The sequence below is a fragment of the Lissotriton vulgaris genome, chromosome 9 (assembly GCF_964263255.1).
Source record: "Lissotriton vulgaris chromosome 9, aLisVul1.2, whole genome shotgun sequence".
In the NCBI taxonomy this organism is placed as follows: domain Eukaryota; kingdom Metazoa; phylum Chordata; class Amphibia; order Caudata; family Salamandridae; genus Lissotriton; species Lissotriton vulgaris.
The window spans coordinates 352139042-352157689 of record NC_141697.1 but is presented as its reverse complement, the minus strand read 5'-3'; the positions used below and the strand labels follow the sequence as shown (position 1 = coordinate 352157689).

The 18648-nt window shown below is 41.5% G+C and overlaps 1 protein-coding gene across 1 annotated transcript in view; it reads left to right on the top strand.

Annotated features, from left to right (window-relative positions):
- Positions 1-18648, top strand: part of ASB2 (ankyrin repeat and SOCS box containing 2) — a 288752-nt gene that overhangs the window by 167022 nt on the left and 103082 nt on the right. The window contains exons 5-6 of the mRNA XM_086937715.1: positions 9236-9394; positions 14793-15038. Coding sequence (XP_086793841.1) covers positions 9236-9394; positions 14793-15038 — 405 coding nt within the window. The remainder of the gene's footprint in view (positions 1-9235; positions 9395-14792; positions 15039-18648) is intronic.

The following is an 18648-nucleotide window of genomic DNA, read 5'->3' as shown; positions in this document are numbered from 1 at the left end:
GCAATTTCAATGATCTTATCTCGAATAGAAAGGGGAGGAATGAGGGAAACACCTCTCAAGAGTAAATCACCCTCCAAACTTAATTCATCTCTGATTTTAGAGAAAGGAAGAAGATCCTTATCAACAAGATTCTCTCTCGGCCAACCTTCAGCAATATACTTTCTTAGAGTGTGAAAAGAAGAATCCCGCAAAGACTCTTTAATCCAAACAGACTCAGAAATCACATCCTTAGCTAGAACAAGTCCATCTAGAAGGTTGACAACTACCTCTTTGTCATCAAGAATGGGCGAAAACTTCAATGAACTCGAAGGACACCTTGACAAAAAATCAGCCGTGAAGTTCTTCCCACCAGGGATATGCCTCATAATGAAATTGAAGTCATAAAGCTTTGAAAGAAGACGGCTTAATCTAGGGCTAGCATTCCTTAAACCCTTGTCATTCCATATAAAAATCAATGGCTTATGATCTGAAACCAATACAAATTCACGGCCCCAAACATATGTGGAAAAATGTCTAACTCCCCAAACGCAAGCTAAGGCTTCCTTTTCGATGGTACTATAATTTCTTTCAGAAGAGGACAGTTGACGGGATGCAAAGGCAACAACATTTTCAATCCCACCATCAGCTTGACTAAGTACAGCACCTAAACCGGTATTACTAGCATCCACTGTAATAAATGAGAGAGAGTTCCCATCAAAAGGTTTGAGAGCTGGGGCATGTATAATCAATTCCTTTAAAGAATCAAAAGCCACTTTATGTACTTCATCCCACACGAATTTAACATTATTCCTAGTAAGTGACCTCAAAGGCTCACTAACATGTGCAAAATTCTGTACAAATCTGGAGTAAAATTCACTCAAACCCAAAAATGATCTTAATTGATCTTTGTTACTGGGTTGAGCGCAATCACGAATGCCTTGTAAAAGATCATGTTTTGGAGCAATGCCTTTGTGAGAGATGGTATGGCCAAGATATTCAACCTCACTAAGGAGAAATTTGCATTTCTGTTTTTTAACAGTCATGCCATGGTCACTTAAAATACCAATAACTTGATCAAGTTTGACAAGATGTTCTTCCACAGTGTTAGTAGAAATCAAAATGTCATCTTGGTAGGCTAAGACGTCACGAACTTCTCCAAATAGTTGAAACATTAGTTTCTGAAAAACTGAAGCCGCTGAGGCAAGACCAAAAGGCAGCCTCAGATATCTAAAAAGACCAAAAGGGGTGTTGAAAGCAGTTAAGTCTTTAGACTCTTCACATAATTCTATCTGGTGATAAGCTGCTCGTAGGTCTATGGTAGAGAAAACCTTTGTGCCCCTTAATTGAGCCAACATATCTTGAATACGTGGGAGAGGAAAACAATCTACCTGAATATTTTTATTTAGGGCTCTTAGGTCTACACATAGCCTGAGTTCTTCACAGTTCTTCTTAAGTGCGACTACAATTGGAAAAACCCACAACGAAGAGTTGATGTTTTCAATGACTCCCTCTTTACTCAGTTGTTGAAGATGAGTCTTCAGCCTTTCCATAATACTCAGTGGAACATGTCTTACTTTATGAATCACTGGGACAGCATCAGGCTTCAAAATGATTTTGTGTTCGAAGCCTTTGACTGAACCAAGATTGTCAGAAAAAACATTGTTGTATTTGTTTATAATACTTTCCAAAGAAAGTTCCTCAGTAGTCAGAGCATTAATTGTAGTAGAACGGTCTAAAGAAATAGGATTTCTGGTACCAGGTCTTAATACTAATGGAAATTTACCTTGATCTTTCCAACCTAAAACATTATAACCTTTTTTAGATACATAAATTTTGGCCTGAATAGAACGATCTTCAAATGTTAAACTGTCGTTAAAGAAACCCAATAAATCAATGACCTTGCCATTGAATGCAACAGTACGTATATCAGGAGGAAGAAGTAGATTCTCGTCCCAATGTTTAAGAAATAACAAATCTGCAATAATGGTGATAGGGGATCCCGAATCTACGGTAACCTTGACTAGAATCCCACCAATTTTTAGATCACATACTGGATCATAGATAGAAGGATCATCATGATCATCTATCATGTCTACAGACAACAAAATTTTTTTTACAATCTGTTCTTCACATGTATTAGAATTATCAGGATCCGAAATTTCAAGGTACATTGTCTTGGATTTAAATTTGCAGACTGTTGCAAAATGACCAATCTTTTTACAAGTAGTGCATTGTTTTTTTAAGGCAGGACAAGAAGTTGAATTAGCAAGGTGTAACTTTGATCCACATCTATAACAAGTGGGAGGTTTATCAGACTTTTTCCATTCAAGTTTTGGAGGTTGACTACGTTGAGAATTCTTTGAGGAAGTAGATTTTACTAAATCTACATGTGTAGGTTTATTATTGCCTAACTCTTTGGAAGCAAAAGCAGATCTTTCTATACCTCTAGCTAATTCCAAAGTTTCTTGCAAAGAAGATTTACGACAACATAAAATTCTTTCCTGAACTTTGTTATTAAAGCAATTCACAACAATTTGATCCCTGAGATACTGATCAATAGGGCCTTCAAATTCACAAGTTGCAGCCAAAATTCTCAACTCAGCTAAAAATATATAAATTTTCTCATACTCCCTTTGTTTGCGTGTATAAAATCTATGTCTTTCGACAATTACGCTTGGTTCATCCTTAAAATATTTTTCTAAACGAGTAATAGCCTCAGTGTACTCATTCCAATCATCTGAGGGAGGTCTAACAACAGGGGGTTGATGATCAAAGATTCTTTGACCCTCAGCACCCAAGGCACTGTATAACATTGCATTTTTCCTTGCAGCAGAAAATTTCACAGCATCTATGGCAATTATATAGCTATTAAAGGCTTTGAACCAATGGGACCATTTTATTTTTGGAGTACCTGGTTCTGGAAGGAAGGAAGAAGGAAGGACTGCAGTCTGTTGTGCCATCCTGGATAAATAAACAACAGTGTCAAATAAGAACTGATAAGACATATTACTGTTTAAAATTATTAAATGAAAAAATTAACTGTAATAAATATGAAAAGTAACTCCAGAGTTAACTGTGTGTATGAAAATATAAATTACGCAAGTAAAGTCAAACTATGAAGTCAGCTGTGTGTATCAGCGTAGAAGATACACGTTGTAACAGTCTTAAATCAGCTGTGTGTATCAGCGTATAAGAAAATGCACGATACACATTGTAGTAAGTATGCAATGTCAGCTGTGTGTATCAGCGTAGTAAACACACGTTGTTGTAAGAATAAGTACGAAGAGTAATGAAAGCTGTGTGTGTCAGCGTTGTTGACACACGTTGTAAATGAGCAGAATCTATTGTGAACACTCAGTCTTATAGCTGAGTGTATCAGCGTAGAAAAATAAACAAGTAAATTACCTTGTATGAAGAGGTAACGTCGAGTAATATGTCTTATTAGTTCTTATTTGACACTGTTGTTTATTTATCCAGGATGGCACAACAGACTGCAGTCCTTCCTTCTTCCTTCCTTCCAGAACCAGGTACTCCAAAAATAAAATGGTCCCATTGGTTCAAAGCCTTTAATAGCTATATAATTGCCATAGATGTTGTGAAATTTTCTGCTGCAAGGAAAAATGCAATGTTATACAGTGCCTTGGGTGCTGAGGGTCAAAGAATCTTTGATCATCAACCCCCTGTTGTTAGACCTCCCTCAGATGATTGGAATGAGTACACTGAGGCTATTACTCGTTTAGAAAAATATTTTAAGGATGAACCAAGCGTAATTGTCGAAAGACATAGATTTTATACACGCAAACAAAGGGAGTATGAGAAAATTGATATATTTTTAGCTGAGTTGAGAATTTTGGCTGCAACTTGTGAATTTGAAGGCCCTATTGATCAGTATCTCAGGGATCAAATTGTTGTAAATTGCTTTAATAACAAAGTTCAGGAAAGAATTTTATGTTGTCGTAAATCTTCTTTGCAAGAAACTTTGGAATTAGCTAGAGGTATAGAAAGATCTGCTTTTGCTTCCAAAGAGTTAGGCAATAATAAACCTACACATGTAGATTTAGTAAAATCTACTTCCTCAAAGAATTCTCAACGTAGTCAACCTCCAAAACTTGAATGGAAAAAGTCTGATAAACCTCCCACTTGTTATAGATGTGGATCAAAGTTACACCTTGCTAATTCAACTTCTTGTCCTGCCTTAAAAAAACAATGCACTACTTGTAAAAAGATTGGTCATTTTGCAACAGTCTGCAAATTTAAATCCAAGACAATGTACCTTGAAATTTCGGATCCTGATAATTCTAATACATGTGAAGAACAGATTGTAAAAAAAATTTTGTTGTCTGTAGACATGATAGATGATCATGAGGATCCTTCTATCTATGATCCAGTATGTGATCTAAAAATTGGTGGGATTCTAGTCAAGGTTACCGTAGATTCGGGATCCCCTATCACCATTATTGCAGATTTGTTATTTCTTAAACATTGGGACGAGAATCTACTTCTTCCTCCTGATATACGTACTGTTGCATTCAATGGCAAGGTCATTGATTTATTGGGTTTCTTTAACGACAGTTTAACATTTGAAGATCGTTCTATTCAGGCCAAAATTTATGTATCTAAAAAAGGTTATAATGTTTTAGGTTGGAAAGATCAAGGTAAATTTCCATTAGTATTAAGACCTGGTACCAGAAATCCTATTTCTTTAGACCGTTCTACTACAATTAATGCTCTGACTACTGAGGAACTTTCTTTGGAAAGTATTATAAACAAATACAACAATGTTTTTTCTGACAATCTTGGTTCAGTCAAAGGCTTCGAACACAAAATCATTTTGAAGCCTGATGCTGTCCCAGTGATTCATAAAGTAAGACATGTTCCACTGAGTATTATGGAAAGGCTGAAGACTCATCTTCAACAACTGAGTAAAGAGGGAGTCATTGAAAACATCAACTCTTCGTTGTGGGTTTTTCCAATTGTAGTCGCACTTAAGAAGAACTGTGATGAACTCAGGCTATGTGTAGACCTAAGAGCCCTAAATAAAAATATTCAGGTAGATTGTTTTCCTCTCCCACGTATTCAAGATATGTTGGCTCAATTAAGGGGCACAAAGGTTTTCTCTACCATAGACCTACGAGCAGCTTATCACCAGATAGAATTATGTGAAGAGTCTAAAGACTTAACTGCTTTCAACACCCCTTTTGGTCTTTTTAGATATCTGAGGCTACCTTTTGGTCTTGCCTCAGCGGCTTCAGTTTTTCAGAAACTAATGTTTCAACTATTTGGAGAAGTTCGTGACGTCTTAGCCTACCAAGATGACATTTTGATTTCTACTAACACTGTGGAAGAACATCTTGTCAAACTTGATCAAGTTATTGGTATTTTAAGTGACCATGGCATGACTGTTAAAAAACAGAAATGCAAATTTCTCCTTAGTGAGGTTGAATATCTTGGCCATACCATCTCTCACAAAGGCATTGCTCCAAAACATGATCTTTTACAAGGCATTCGTGATTGCGCTCAACCCAGTAACAAAGATCAATTAAGATCATTTTTGGGTTTGAGTGAATTTTACTCCAGATTTGTACAGAATTTTGCACATGTTAGTGAGCCTTTGAGGTCACTTACTAGGAATAATGTTAAATTCGTGTGGGATGAAGTACATAAAGTGGCTTTTGATTCTTTAAAGGAATTGATTATACATGCCCCAGCTCTCAAACCTTTTGATGGGAACTCTCTCTCATTTATTACAGTGGATGCTAGTAATACCGGTTTAGGTGCTGTACTTAGTCAAGCTGATGGTGGGATTGAAAATGTTGTTGCCTTTGCATCCCGTCAACTGTCCTCTTCTGAAAGAAATTATAGTACCATCGAAAAGGAAGCCTTAGCTTGCGTTTGGGGAGTTAGACATTTTTCCACATATGTTTGGGGCCGTGAATTTGTATTGGTTTCAGATCATAAGCCATTGATTTTTATCTGGAATGACAAGGGTTTAAGGAATGCTAGCCCTAGATTAAGCCGTCTTCTTTCAAAGCTTTATGACTTCAATTTCATTATGAGGCATATCCCTGGTGGGAAGAACTTCACGGCTGATTTTTTGTCAAGGTGTCCTTCAAGTTCATTGAAGTTTTCGCCCATTCTTGATGACAAAGAGGTAGTTGTCAACCTTCTAGATGGACTTGTTCTAGCTAAGGATGTGATTTCTGAGTCTGTTTGGATTAAAGAGTCTTTGCGGGATTCTTCTTTTCACACTCTAAGAAAGTATATTGCTGAAGGTTGGCCGAGAGAGAATCTTGTTGATAAGGATCTTCTTCCTTTCTCTAAAATCAGAGATGAATTAAGTTTGGAGGGTGATTTACTCTTGAGAGGTGTTTCCCTCATTCCTCCCCTTTCTATTCGAGATAAGATCATTGAAATTGCCCACAAAGGTCATGGTGGGATCACAAGCACTAAAAAAAGATTGAGGCTTCATTATTGGTGGCCAGGGATGGACATCTGTGTAGATACCTTTTTAAATGGCTGTAGCGAGTGTTCTCATGCTGAGAAATCTTTACGGACTGTTAACAAACCCTTGTGTCCTGTTGCTTTCCCTGACAGTCCATGGGAAAAATTGGGTATGGATTTTCTAGGGCCTATTGGTGGGTTAAACCAGGGTTTCAGGTTTATACTTACTATTGTAGACTATCACTCCAAGTGGCTTGCCTGTGAATTTTTAAAAGAGCCCAATACCTATAACGTCATAAAATGCCTTAAGAAACTTTTCCAGTCCGAAGGAATTCCCAAATTCTTAGTATCGGATAATGGGGTACAATTTGTATCTCATGAGATGAACAGTTTTTTGGATAATTTTGCCATTAAACATCTCACCACTGCCTTGTACTCCCCACAGGGTAACGGTTTAGTAGAGAGAGCGAATTGTATCCTGAAGGATGCAGTCCAATTAGCTATTTCATCTGGTCTTTGTGTTCAAGATGTTGTCTGCGACAGGGTTTGGTCTTACAACAACACACCACATTCAACCACTGGGGTGACACCTTTCCTCTTGTTAAGAGGGAGACAATCCTTTAATGAATTATCACCTGGTTGGGTTGTTAGCAAAACTGCTCAAGGTAAAAGTGTTGTTGATCTTGATCATGTCAAGGACAAGGTTGCATCTTCTCAACTCAAGTCCAAGATCAGGTATGACTTGGACAAACATGTAAAAGATGTTTCTTTTAACATTGGTGATAAGGTTAGAATTCGTAGACCATGTAAGACCAAGGGTTCAAAATTTTATCCGGAGACAACTATTGTTCAAATCGGCAAACATGCTGTCAAAGTCACTGGTGGTAAGTGGTGGAGTAAAAGAGCTGTTTCAAAAGTAAAGGGCTCGGGTGTTGCTCCTATTGATGTTTCAGGTTCCAATGTCACTCCGGATGCAGTTGCCTCTAATAATGTGTTTCCCGACAATTTTCCGTCTTGTAGTCCGAGTATACTTGATGGAGACATATCTTTGCTTGATAATTCTAATGTCCATGAGGAAGAGGTTCTTCAATCTACTCCTCCTTTGGTGACTTCTGATGATATTAACACTATTCCTGTAGATGTACCTCAATTTTCCTCAGATTCCTCTGAGGTCTCTGCTTCCTGTTTAAAGTCTTCTAGAATTAAGTTTACTCCCAAATATTTGAATGATTACATTACTTGATATGTTGTTCAGTTCTAAATCATTGTTTTTGTTTTTCAATTTTTTGGCTCCACTTTGTTTTGTTTTATAATTATGGGGAAGGAGGTGTGTTATATCCTTTCTTATGTTATCTTATCCTATGTTTCCCATCCTATGTTTCCCTATTGTTCATGCTGTTCATGTATTTGCTTCCTAGCCGCTGGTTGCTAGGTTATTGTAGAATGTTATTCTCCTGATCTTCAGTTGAAGACTGGAGCTTCTTGGATGTGCACTCTGATGGATCTTATGCTGTACTTGAAACTCTTAATTAAACTTAATCTTTAAGTTTACCTCCTTCTCCTGTCCTTCCTTGGATACAACATAAATTGGCGACGAGGACCAGAATATTATATGTAATTATCTGTTAGATGCCAAAATAGCTTTGTAAATCTACTTTAAAGTGATTTTATCAGAATTACACTTTTTCAACAAATGTTGAAAACCACGATGGACACATGTTTCAAGGACTCAAAATTAGCAAATTAGTCTGCAAAACACATTTTCTATTTACTATATGTGTTATGACTGTAAATAGGCTGCTGAATTTGCGGCTGTGGTCAATGAGTTGCTTAACTGACTACGTGGCATGGTGGACGCTGGAAGGTGATGGTGACCTCACACACATCCATTCTGCTAGGCATGGTGCAATTAGGGTGGATTCAGTGGGCAGTACCTTCTGAACCAAGTATTGAATGAGTCACAAACATGGACTGAATATACTAAAGATCACTTCAATGTGTTTATCTATTGCCTTGTTATATTTTTAAATTGATGGGTGTTTATATAACATGATTCATATTATATGTATAGTTTATGTATGGGGCATATGGTTTGTATAAACCACAACAATGTATCACAGTATTAAATAAGCAGCGGTAATAGGCATAGTAGATGGTTCTTTTGGGGGTTTTCTCTTTGTAATTACAGGTAAGGGAATGTGCGTATTTGTCTCACAGCTTGACTGTAACTCTAGCCCTGGGCTTCCTTTTCACTGTTTGATGAAGTATCTGCGTCACCTCTTAAGTGCCTCTAGAAAGATTGTGGAAGCTACATATTTTAGGAGCAGATCATAAAAGTCTTTCTTTCAACAGGTTTACATTCACAAATTGTATGCATAAATTGTCCAACTGCTATATTTCTTAAAATCCTGCATACAAATTGAAATTCTAGCAAACTTTTACTTAGTTCCATCCCCTATTTTTACTTCACCACTGTTTCGATTCTTCATTCTGTCTGCCCAAGTTACTCTAAATCTCATGCCTATCATCTTAAGCTCTGTTTGGAAACCATAACTAACTTAATTCCAGCAAGCAATTGCTTTTCAAATAGCCCCCCCCCCCAATAAACACATATGGGTAAAAAATGTACTACAAAGAAACTGGTGTGAATGTATCAAATGAGCATGCAAAACTAACCCCAAAAACAAATGGACTGACCTTTAACTTTGGGCTCCCGGGAAGTGTGCTACTTCGCAGTAAAGCACTTTGATGCATTGTCAGCGGAAGTAAGAATTATATAAATGCAATTTAAACAAATTGTTACATTTCTCAACAGCATACCCAGCCACAATTGATCGTCGAACACTGGAGGAAGAGACACCTTTATACATGATTGCCTGCCAATCCAGTCACCTTGATTGCCTACAACTTTTGCTGCAAATGGGAGCTGAACCCGACATTGCCGGCAAGAATAAAGAGACTCCTCTCTACAAAGGTACTGTATTCATTCTGGCTATCTTGATCTTGCATTTTCACTTAAAATTGCATATAAGTCATTGAAATATACCCCTTTAGCGTTGGAATATATACTACCTTCATTAAAAGAACATCAATGAATTATATTGGCCCTACGCTGATGCCTAAATGGTCTTTAACTGTCCATAAAAGCTTTGAACCCCAATATGCAACTTTTATTGGGTGACAAACGAGTGGAATGTATTCGAAGTCCATTTATTTAATTGGAGGCCACACAATTGGCCATGTTGGAAGAGAGACAACAATGACTGCTAGTGAAGAGCAGAGGGCTTACATACACCACAAATATTCTAGCTTTTCTTAAGGACTTTAAGAGTATACTTCTTGACCCCTTCCCTGCGCCGCCAATTCGGCTGTAGCGCGGGGCGGGCGGCTAGGGGGTGAGCGTGGCACTTTGGTGCTCATGACGGCTCCATGCCGTCATGAGTCACGGGCGGCGTGTACTCATGACAGCGTGGTTCCTTCATGACCACGCCCGCTCATTAATTTGCCCGCACATTTGCGGAATTAGTGCCTGGTGGGAGGAGCGGCGTCATGACAGCTCCATGCGGTCATGAGCACACGCCGCCTGTGGCTCATAACGGCGTGGAGCCGTCATGAGCATGCAAGGGGTTAATTATGGATGGAAGGGATTAAAGACATGGCTGAACAGGTCTTCTGTATATCAAAGGATTGATTTCAGGTTTAATCCTGGAAAAGATCAGATGCCAGTGCACATGGTCCTCAATCCTGGTCCACGTTCCCTATTGAGTAATTTTCTCACAAGTTTCACAGCAACATCTTGATTTGATTTAGTTGATAGCATGAATTGGAGGCCTTTTCAAAGTCTATTATTATAGTACAACAGAAGTGTACAGCTGCCGTGTTCACAGATGCCCAGTCACAGTAACACACCGGAGAGTCCCTATCAACTGGGAAGTTCTTGAAATACTGATTATATTTGGTCTACATTTGTGCTCAGATCTAAATCTTAAAGTATTCAACATACTCTAATATTATTCGTATTGTCCATGGCTTTACACTGATAAGTGGCCACAAAACTGCATGTTGTGACTTTCGAACACACCTAAATCAATAGATGCATTGACAACTGCCTTAAAAGCCTTCATCCAGTTAGACAGCAGTGCTGAAAGTGCCTTTTATAACAAGACATGCCAGTACAAGGGACAGTGATAGATAAACATGACCTTGCAATGGGGCAAGGCTTGCCACAGCAGAATCCCACCGATGTGTGAAAAAGAAGTCATGTAGATAAAACAAGCAGTTTGTTGGACCATATTCTGGCATGATGAGGTGTCTCTCTTCATATCCATCCACCACAACCATCCTCCATTTCACTCTCTTAAGACTAGAACCTTCAGCCTCAACATTCTGTTGGACTAAGGTAAGTGGGAGAAAAGTGTGGGGGCAAGGAGAATACTAAGGGAAAAAGGTAAACAACAAGCCAACATGAGAAATAACACAGTGCCCAAGGAGAATTCCTGATCAGTTGCCTTTATTTTTTAGACTGCCAAGTAAAGTAAATTTTATTAATAAGTTAAATAAAATCTTATCAAAGATGTAACAAAAACATCTGAAAACTGTTGCCAGCCTAAACTACAGAAACTGTAATAGCGTTGAACATTTCCATTTTTGCATTTCGCGCTATATATACGTCTACACAGCAGTGGCGGCCCCTCCATTAGGGCGGAGAAGCACTGCGCCCCCTGCCACAATCCTCAAATAAAATGATAATTAAACGGCATTGAAACCCGTTTGTAGTAATCTGTATTGTATTTATCTTATTGCTTTCTCCCTAGCTGCTCAGCCAGTGTGAATGTGATGCATGGAATGTCGGTGTGAGTGACATGAATGGAATGTTTGGGTTGCTGGATACTGGAGTGTGACAGTTGGAGTATGGGCTGAGCAGCAGGCAGACTGCTCCTGGTGGCGCTGCATCACATGAACTCAATAACTTGTAACTACAACTAATAAACCTACCTGAAACTTCATCCTGGCCATGGACTTCATTGCTACACCATTTTATTAATGTTTTAATTTAATCCGCCTGGACCCGCCCCAAGACTCTGATGGGTCTACGAGGCGGGTCCAGGGGATGACCCAGCTGGTGGACAAGTGGTGAGCACAAGTTGACAGCTCCCAGGCCAATCCCGATGCTACTTTCATGAAGCATCTGGATTGTCCGCAGTGTAATCAGGGAGCCTGTGCCCAGAAGAAGATTGGAGGAGTGCAACGTGGCAGGCGGCGGCATGCAGGTATGTTATTTTTTATTTTATTTTTTTGTCCCTGAACCCTTCTGCTTACCTCCCTCCTCCGTCCCTCGCCACCACTTTGGCAGGGGATGGGCCAGTACTGAAACCATGTCTGCCTTTCATCGATTAAAAAATGATCAGTAAACCGCAGACTTCCAAAGATTGCTGCGATATCATCAGCTTTCATTTGAACCACGAACAGTTAGTCCCACAGCTATTTTGTCTGCTGGAAGGAATACAACAGCAATTCTGACTGGCAACCTTTTCCGCCAATCAGAAAAAAGCTCCTGCATAAGACCAGTTTAATTGCTGCCACCAGCCAGTGATTATGACTAAGCGCAGTCTGTAGGATTGTGCATCTTGTTTTGCTTTCCAAGACGCACAGGGATTTTTCTCTAGCACAAAAGCCACCTTTTTCTTTTGTCTACCCTGTCTGTATTTTGACAGTTATTCAAACCGAATTCTGCTTCTCAGGCATACTAAAAAAGTGCTGAATTCACCAGTTTCTCAATTAATTGAAATGTTATTGCTATGCCTCACTGGAGCATCCCGAAACAAGGTCCTAAGAGACTGAAATGGAGCCTCAGAGGTTTGCTTTCAAGCACCAAAGCAACGTATCTTCTTACATTTCCTGTATTTCTGAAAATCTGTCTGTACAGAGCCTTATAACTAAATTTCTCAAATGAGAGAGAAAAGTGCACATTTCAGTCAGGGTCAGGGAACATTTTCAGCGGGCACCAAGCGTTTCCCTGGTGGGCCAGATAGGCGGGACAAGTTTCATACCCGTGGGGGCTGGTTTTGTTACAGGGGGCTGGTTTTTCCGCAGTGCAGCAATATCAGCACCCTGTAACAAAAGCGGGAGCGGCGCGTCTCACTAGCAACCCCCACCCACCTGCCTGCTCCCTGTGCTGGCCCGACAGCAATCTGCCAGGGCTAGTTGCTGTTCCCAGTCCAGCCTGGTTTCAATGGCTTCTATATTTGCTCTTGTGATGCATTTCATTTCAGAACATAACAGGCTTTGAATGTTTGACAAGCCCAGTAAAAACCATCGCGAGATTTGCAGTTTTACCTCTGCTGCGGCGGGGTATTATAATAAGTAGGCTTAAGGATGGTATCCGCATTGGCGCAGAGTAGTGCTACATTTCTAATGAAATAAGTGACAGGGCCCTCATCAGGGGTTCACTGCCCCTCCCACCACACACTGCCCCATCAGTGCAGCCAATGACAGCACCAATACAACTATTAACCATCACACACCTACAAGTCTAACAATCACGACTATTCCAGGCCCCCAAAGCTATAAGAATAGCTTGGGCAGAAGTTATTCGTCATTTTTGATGTATATTCAATCACTAAACAAATGTTGTGCTGACCTCTGAATTAGACAAACAGTGCCACCATGTGGCAGACTTTCATAAGTGCTGGGGACAATTATGTGCTGATGCCGAGCACCACTGGCTCAATTTAAGCACTGTGCAAGATGCATTGGAACAAGTCTGGCCAGGTGGTGCTAATTTACACAGTGGTCTAATTGAACACCATAGTACATTACCACAAGAGTGCACTGCTGTGCTTCATTAATTTTTGTGGCCTTCAGTGTTGTTTTTTGGCACTAACAATCATTGTTCAGATTTTTCCTATGATAACAAAACACAAATAACACATTTTTGTGCCATAAAATAGCACCACCTCCTGCAAAAACAAATGGAAAAATTACCAACCACTGACAGTATGTGTTGGGGTGCCAATCAGAGCCTTGATGAAAAGTACTGTGACTGAGGCTCTCGTTTGAACGATCATCATAAGACACCCATCTCAGAAATGGTTGTGCTTATGTAACACATGCTTCTGTATGATAATGTCCCACAGCAAGAGGGCCAATGAAAAAAATACATGGGTGGTTAGTTTTGGTTCTATGTAAAGATTGGCACAATGTAGTGATTAAGCAGAACTAGCTGCATTTGTTGATATCTGTTCTGCTTTCAGTTCCACTCTACTGTGTAGCAGTAGTGGCTTGTTCCCTGCCAAAGTAGCAGGGCGGGCCGGAGGAGGGAGGTGGGGTAGGGGGTTTGATGACCTGAACTTCGCTGTCCGCTGCATTGGGCTCTTCCAGTCTTCTTCTTCTGGGGCACAGGCTCCCAGACTGCACTGCGGCTAATCCTGATGCTGCATTAAAGCAGCGTCAGGATTGGCCTGAGTGCTGTCAACTTGCTTTCCCAGGCAGACTGGGAGCCTGTGCCTGCTCTTACCAGCCCCTGCAAATGAATTGCGATCGGTTAAAAATGTCACATGGGCCAAACCCCTGGGATCATGAAGTTAATAGTTTTGTTATATATTGATGCTTAAGTTTCTTGTAAAGAAAATAAAAGAGATTCCCTTTTCAGAGCTTCTCCATCTTACAGTCGAATCAGCCATCTTTAAAATGTTTCTGGATCTGTTTGGATCTACAATCCCATTCATAAAATATATTAGTCTGGATTTAATGAAATTAGCCTGCATTGTGGAGGTAAATTAAAGTATGAATCCACCTACTAAAAGGGCAATCGCGAAAATCCTTTTCTTGAAAACCTCCATGTAACTGCTTGTTAATTATCCACTGTTATTGTCAAACATGTTCTGTCTTTTTCTATGTGATTGATGTCTGAAAGTATTTCCATGCTGTTTTAAAAGAATCATTAAAAATGCAATTCACAATATGTGTTTCGAAATAACATGTTTGTAAACCGGCCTATATTTTGCCCTAGCTGTTAATACCAACTCACTGTTGGATTGTCTGGTTTGACATGCACATTGAGTAAGTTTTAGGCTCTTATTAGTCCTGCCTACACTGGAACATACCACCATTGTTTAGAAGATGGCAGACCAGACCACACTAAACGTTTGGTTTGAGCCCCCCACTGCTGACCCTATGAAGTCTCCATCTCTGCCTGTGGTGTCAGACGAGGATTGCTGACTTGTGTCTCTGCCCTTGCCATAAATGTATTGTCATTTTTCTCCTCCACCACTTCTGCTGGAAGTTGGTGGATGGCTTTTCTCCTCCTCTCTGCCAATGCTGTTCATGAAAGATTGAGTGTTGCACTAATGCTGTTGTATTGTTGAACACAGCCTGTGAACGTAGGAATGTGGATGCTGTGCAGATGCTGGTCCAGTACAACGCTGACGTGAACCACCGCTGCAACCAGGGATGGACTGCTCTGCATGAGGCTGTGGCCCATAACAATCTGGAGATCATCGACATCCTAGTGAAGGGACACGCGAAGATTGAGGCGAGGAATATCTACAATATCACCCCCCTATTTGTAGCTGCACAGAGTGGGCAGCTCGATGCCCTGCGCTATCTTGCCAAGCACAGTAAGTTTTTTATAGTCCATTTTCATATCCATTGTTGTGCACTATAAATATCATATTTTAGGTTGGACTTTTAAGGCTATTTAGCTGCACCATAATCTGACTACAGCATACTGCGTGCTGGTAAGTGAAGAACCTGAACTGGCGAATAAGCTCTCTCGCAAAGATGGTGCAGGAATTCTCAGAGCTCGTCATTTCACCTTTAGGAGCACTCTATATGCAGTGAGCAAGACCATGGCCAGACGTACAGAAATAGGCGCGAATAGTGGTCACAAATTGTGCACCAGTGATTTGTGAACTGTCTCTGAATTTGCAAAACAAACTATGTACTACTAGGCCATCTTGCAAAATCTCCAGTCACTAGGGTCGCTGAATGGCTGACCTAATGAATAGTAATCAGGCAGGTTTCTATTTGTGACCCGCAAGGAACAGCAGACCACCGCCCCTGAATTTACATTGCCAAACGAAGATTAGTATTTTTTTTAAAGTAGCTGATGCCCCTTCATGAACTAGCTCTGTTTAAAAAAATGTTTTTCCCATTTGGGAGCATATCAGTGGGAGCAGGCAGTGACCCCCCCCCCCGCCTGAAGTCGCTTAACAAAATTCTTTTTGTGATAAGTGGTCTAGGAGAAGCTTCTCTTTGGCAAATGGATTACCACCTATTTTGAGAAGTCAGTATTTCTTCGTTTTCGGTCACGAACAATTGATACATCTCATTGTGAATAGGAAATAGGAGGGATTACTTTTATACCCCTTCCTAATTTAGAATGAGTTGGTGACATCATTTTATAATTGGGCTCTTCTGAATCGAAAAATTGGTTTTGGAAATGGCAAAATGTTAGTCTGAGGTCACCAACTCAGTGATTTTACAAAGCACAGGGATTGCGACCAAATAATGGTTTTGTACACTGAAACCATCTTTGGGCTCTTTTTCATCATTTGGAACCACCCCTAGGTGGTACTAAGCATGGGTGGAAAATCCGTTCCGCTCGGGATTTTGCGGATTTTCGGTAAATTCGGAATCCGCGAACTCTCGCAAATTTACCGAAAATCCGCAAATTCGCACGCAGCGGATTTTTTGCTTGGTGATATAATATTGCGGCGTCCGGCGTTCACTTACCGTCATTCAGCGTTTGCCGAGTTGTTTTTCTCGATATTTTGCGAGTTCTGCGCCATTTTAGATCTTGCTGCGGGATACCGCGGGTGTTTGGCGACGCATCGCGAGAGTTCGCAATTGCGAACATGTAGATGCGGCGGGCAGCAACAATCTCGCACTCGCGAAATTACAAAATTTGCAATTCTGCACAAGAAATCCACCAGCAAGCAGCATAAACCTTCTGAAAATGATGATTTTTATCAGAATAACTCCTCAGGTTGACATTTGCCTTCACTTTTTTGGATTTGAGGCCTTTTTGACTTTTTTTGGATCACTTTTGGATTAGAAATCAACTTTCACAAGTAAGTTTGTTTGGGGCATTACAGTTGCTGTTCTGCAGAAAAACGAGTTTTGCAAAACTGAAAGCACTCAGCAGGTGCAAAAGTTCACTCATCATTAGTAACCATTCCCTATAGTCAGACCCCCCAGGATATTGCGGCATAGATTTGCAAATTTAGCGGCACAAAAATGGAAATTTAGCGGCACAAAAATGGAAATTTAGCGGCATTATTGCGGCACTTTATTTGACTTGAAATCATTTCTTTTCAGCCTTAAATCAATGTAAAGTAATTTATCTGAGTTTTCCACTGTGAAATAGGCATGTTTAAAGTGTTTGTTGCTCTGCAGAAGCACAGCTCCCATCTACACCTCGGGAGAGGGGGCCCTATTACTTTTAGCACCCTTGAATGCACACCTGCCGGGGCACTGCTGACTACTGGACCCCACCAGAATGTGCTACACCTGTGGGCCAAGAGGAGTGTTTTCCTTGGGCCGGAGTGACTGTTCTTTACCAATCTGCTCGCCTCCATCTGCACGTGACTTAGGTTTTGAATGAAGTCCACAATTAAGTAACAGCAGAGGGGTGTGTACAGGGCTTTAAGTAGGATGGAAGACCTGGGGGGGAGTCTCTCCTAGAGGCGTAGCCGATTTAATTAAGGTTGTGGCTTAAAACACCTAAGCTAAAAATCTACATTTAGTATAGTGTGCTGCCCCGAATGGTGCTTTGCTGCTTCTGTCCATTCATCCATCTATAACACAACGTGACCATGCAATTGATGACCTGCATATGTCTGCACTCCAGCACTCCCTCTGATAGATAATATGCCGTACACGGCTCCCATGGCTGGAAACTGACTTGCTCCCTCATTAATCGAAATGAGAATTTGTAATGCAAACTTAGTCTCTCACAACTTGGCCAGGAGGAGGAAGCAGATATTGGAAGGTGGCACGTACTGACATGTGCGCGCACAGGCAATAAGAGGGCATTGTTTGTTTTGCTGTCTCCCGGTAAACACTTTTTTGTAAATACCGCAGCTGAAATTGTATATAATGTGGCCATCTCGTTAGTCAGATGACTTTGCGATTTTTGCATCAATCGTGAAATGCTGGAGAGCCTGATTAGTATATGAGAGAAAGAGGCAACCTGACCATGTGAGCTGTGGTATTCAACCCTGACACCCAGCACTACTCATCCAGCTGAAATGTATTCATTGTGTCTCTATGTGACCAAGCATATAGTGCAAGATTATACTGCATTCAATGGCCTTGGTAGGAATGGGGCCCATCTGAAGGGTCTGGGACCCCTGAAGAGTTGTCCCCTCCCATGTTATGCTCTTGCCAAGTACTTTGGGCCTTTCAGTGGTGCTGACCTTTGTCAAACTCCCATAGTCACTGAACAGAGCAGTCAACCTTCTGACCACAGCAGAAGATAGACTTGTTTTGAAACGTACTTGCAGCGCCAGGACGCCAGAGGAGCACGGCGGACCTACAGTGTAGCTGACCCCTTTGCAGCAGACACCCTCGTGGATTCCGACCTTCCTCCACGACTCGCCGGACCCGCTTCGCGGGTCCCGCAGCGCGTCGCCTGCCAGGAGGCAGCATCTAAATCATCAGGAGGAGCGCGGGGACAGGCGAGTAACCAGCGGGGCTGCGAGCAGGCAGGGGACTCCAGTGTCCAGGAGCCCCTGCGCGCCCAATCACCATCACCTGGGCTGCTCTCCCCGCTGGCCACGCCCCCCCGCCAACGGAGGTAAAAGCAAACCTCACCTTTTGCCTGTGGGACCTGTTTTGAAACGTACTTGCAGCGCCAGGACGCCAGAGGAGCACGGCGGACCTACAGTGTAGCTGACCCCTTTGCAGCAGACACCCTCGTGGATTCCGACCTTCCTCCACGACTCGCCGGACCCGCTTCGCGGGTCCCGCAGCGCGTCGCCTGCCAGGAGGCAGCATCTAAATCATCAGGAGGAGCGCGGGGACAGGCGAGTAACCAGCGGGGCTGCGAGCAGGCAGGGGACTCCAGTGTCCAGGAGCCCCTGCGCGCCCAATCACCATCACCTGGGCTGCTCTCCCCGCTGGCCACGCCCCCCCGCCAACGGAGGTAAAAGCAAACCTCACCTTTTGCCTGTGGGACCTGTTTTGAAACGTACTTGCAGCGCCAGGACGCCAGAGGAGCACGGC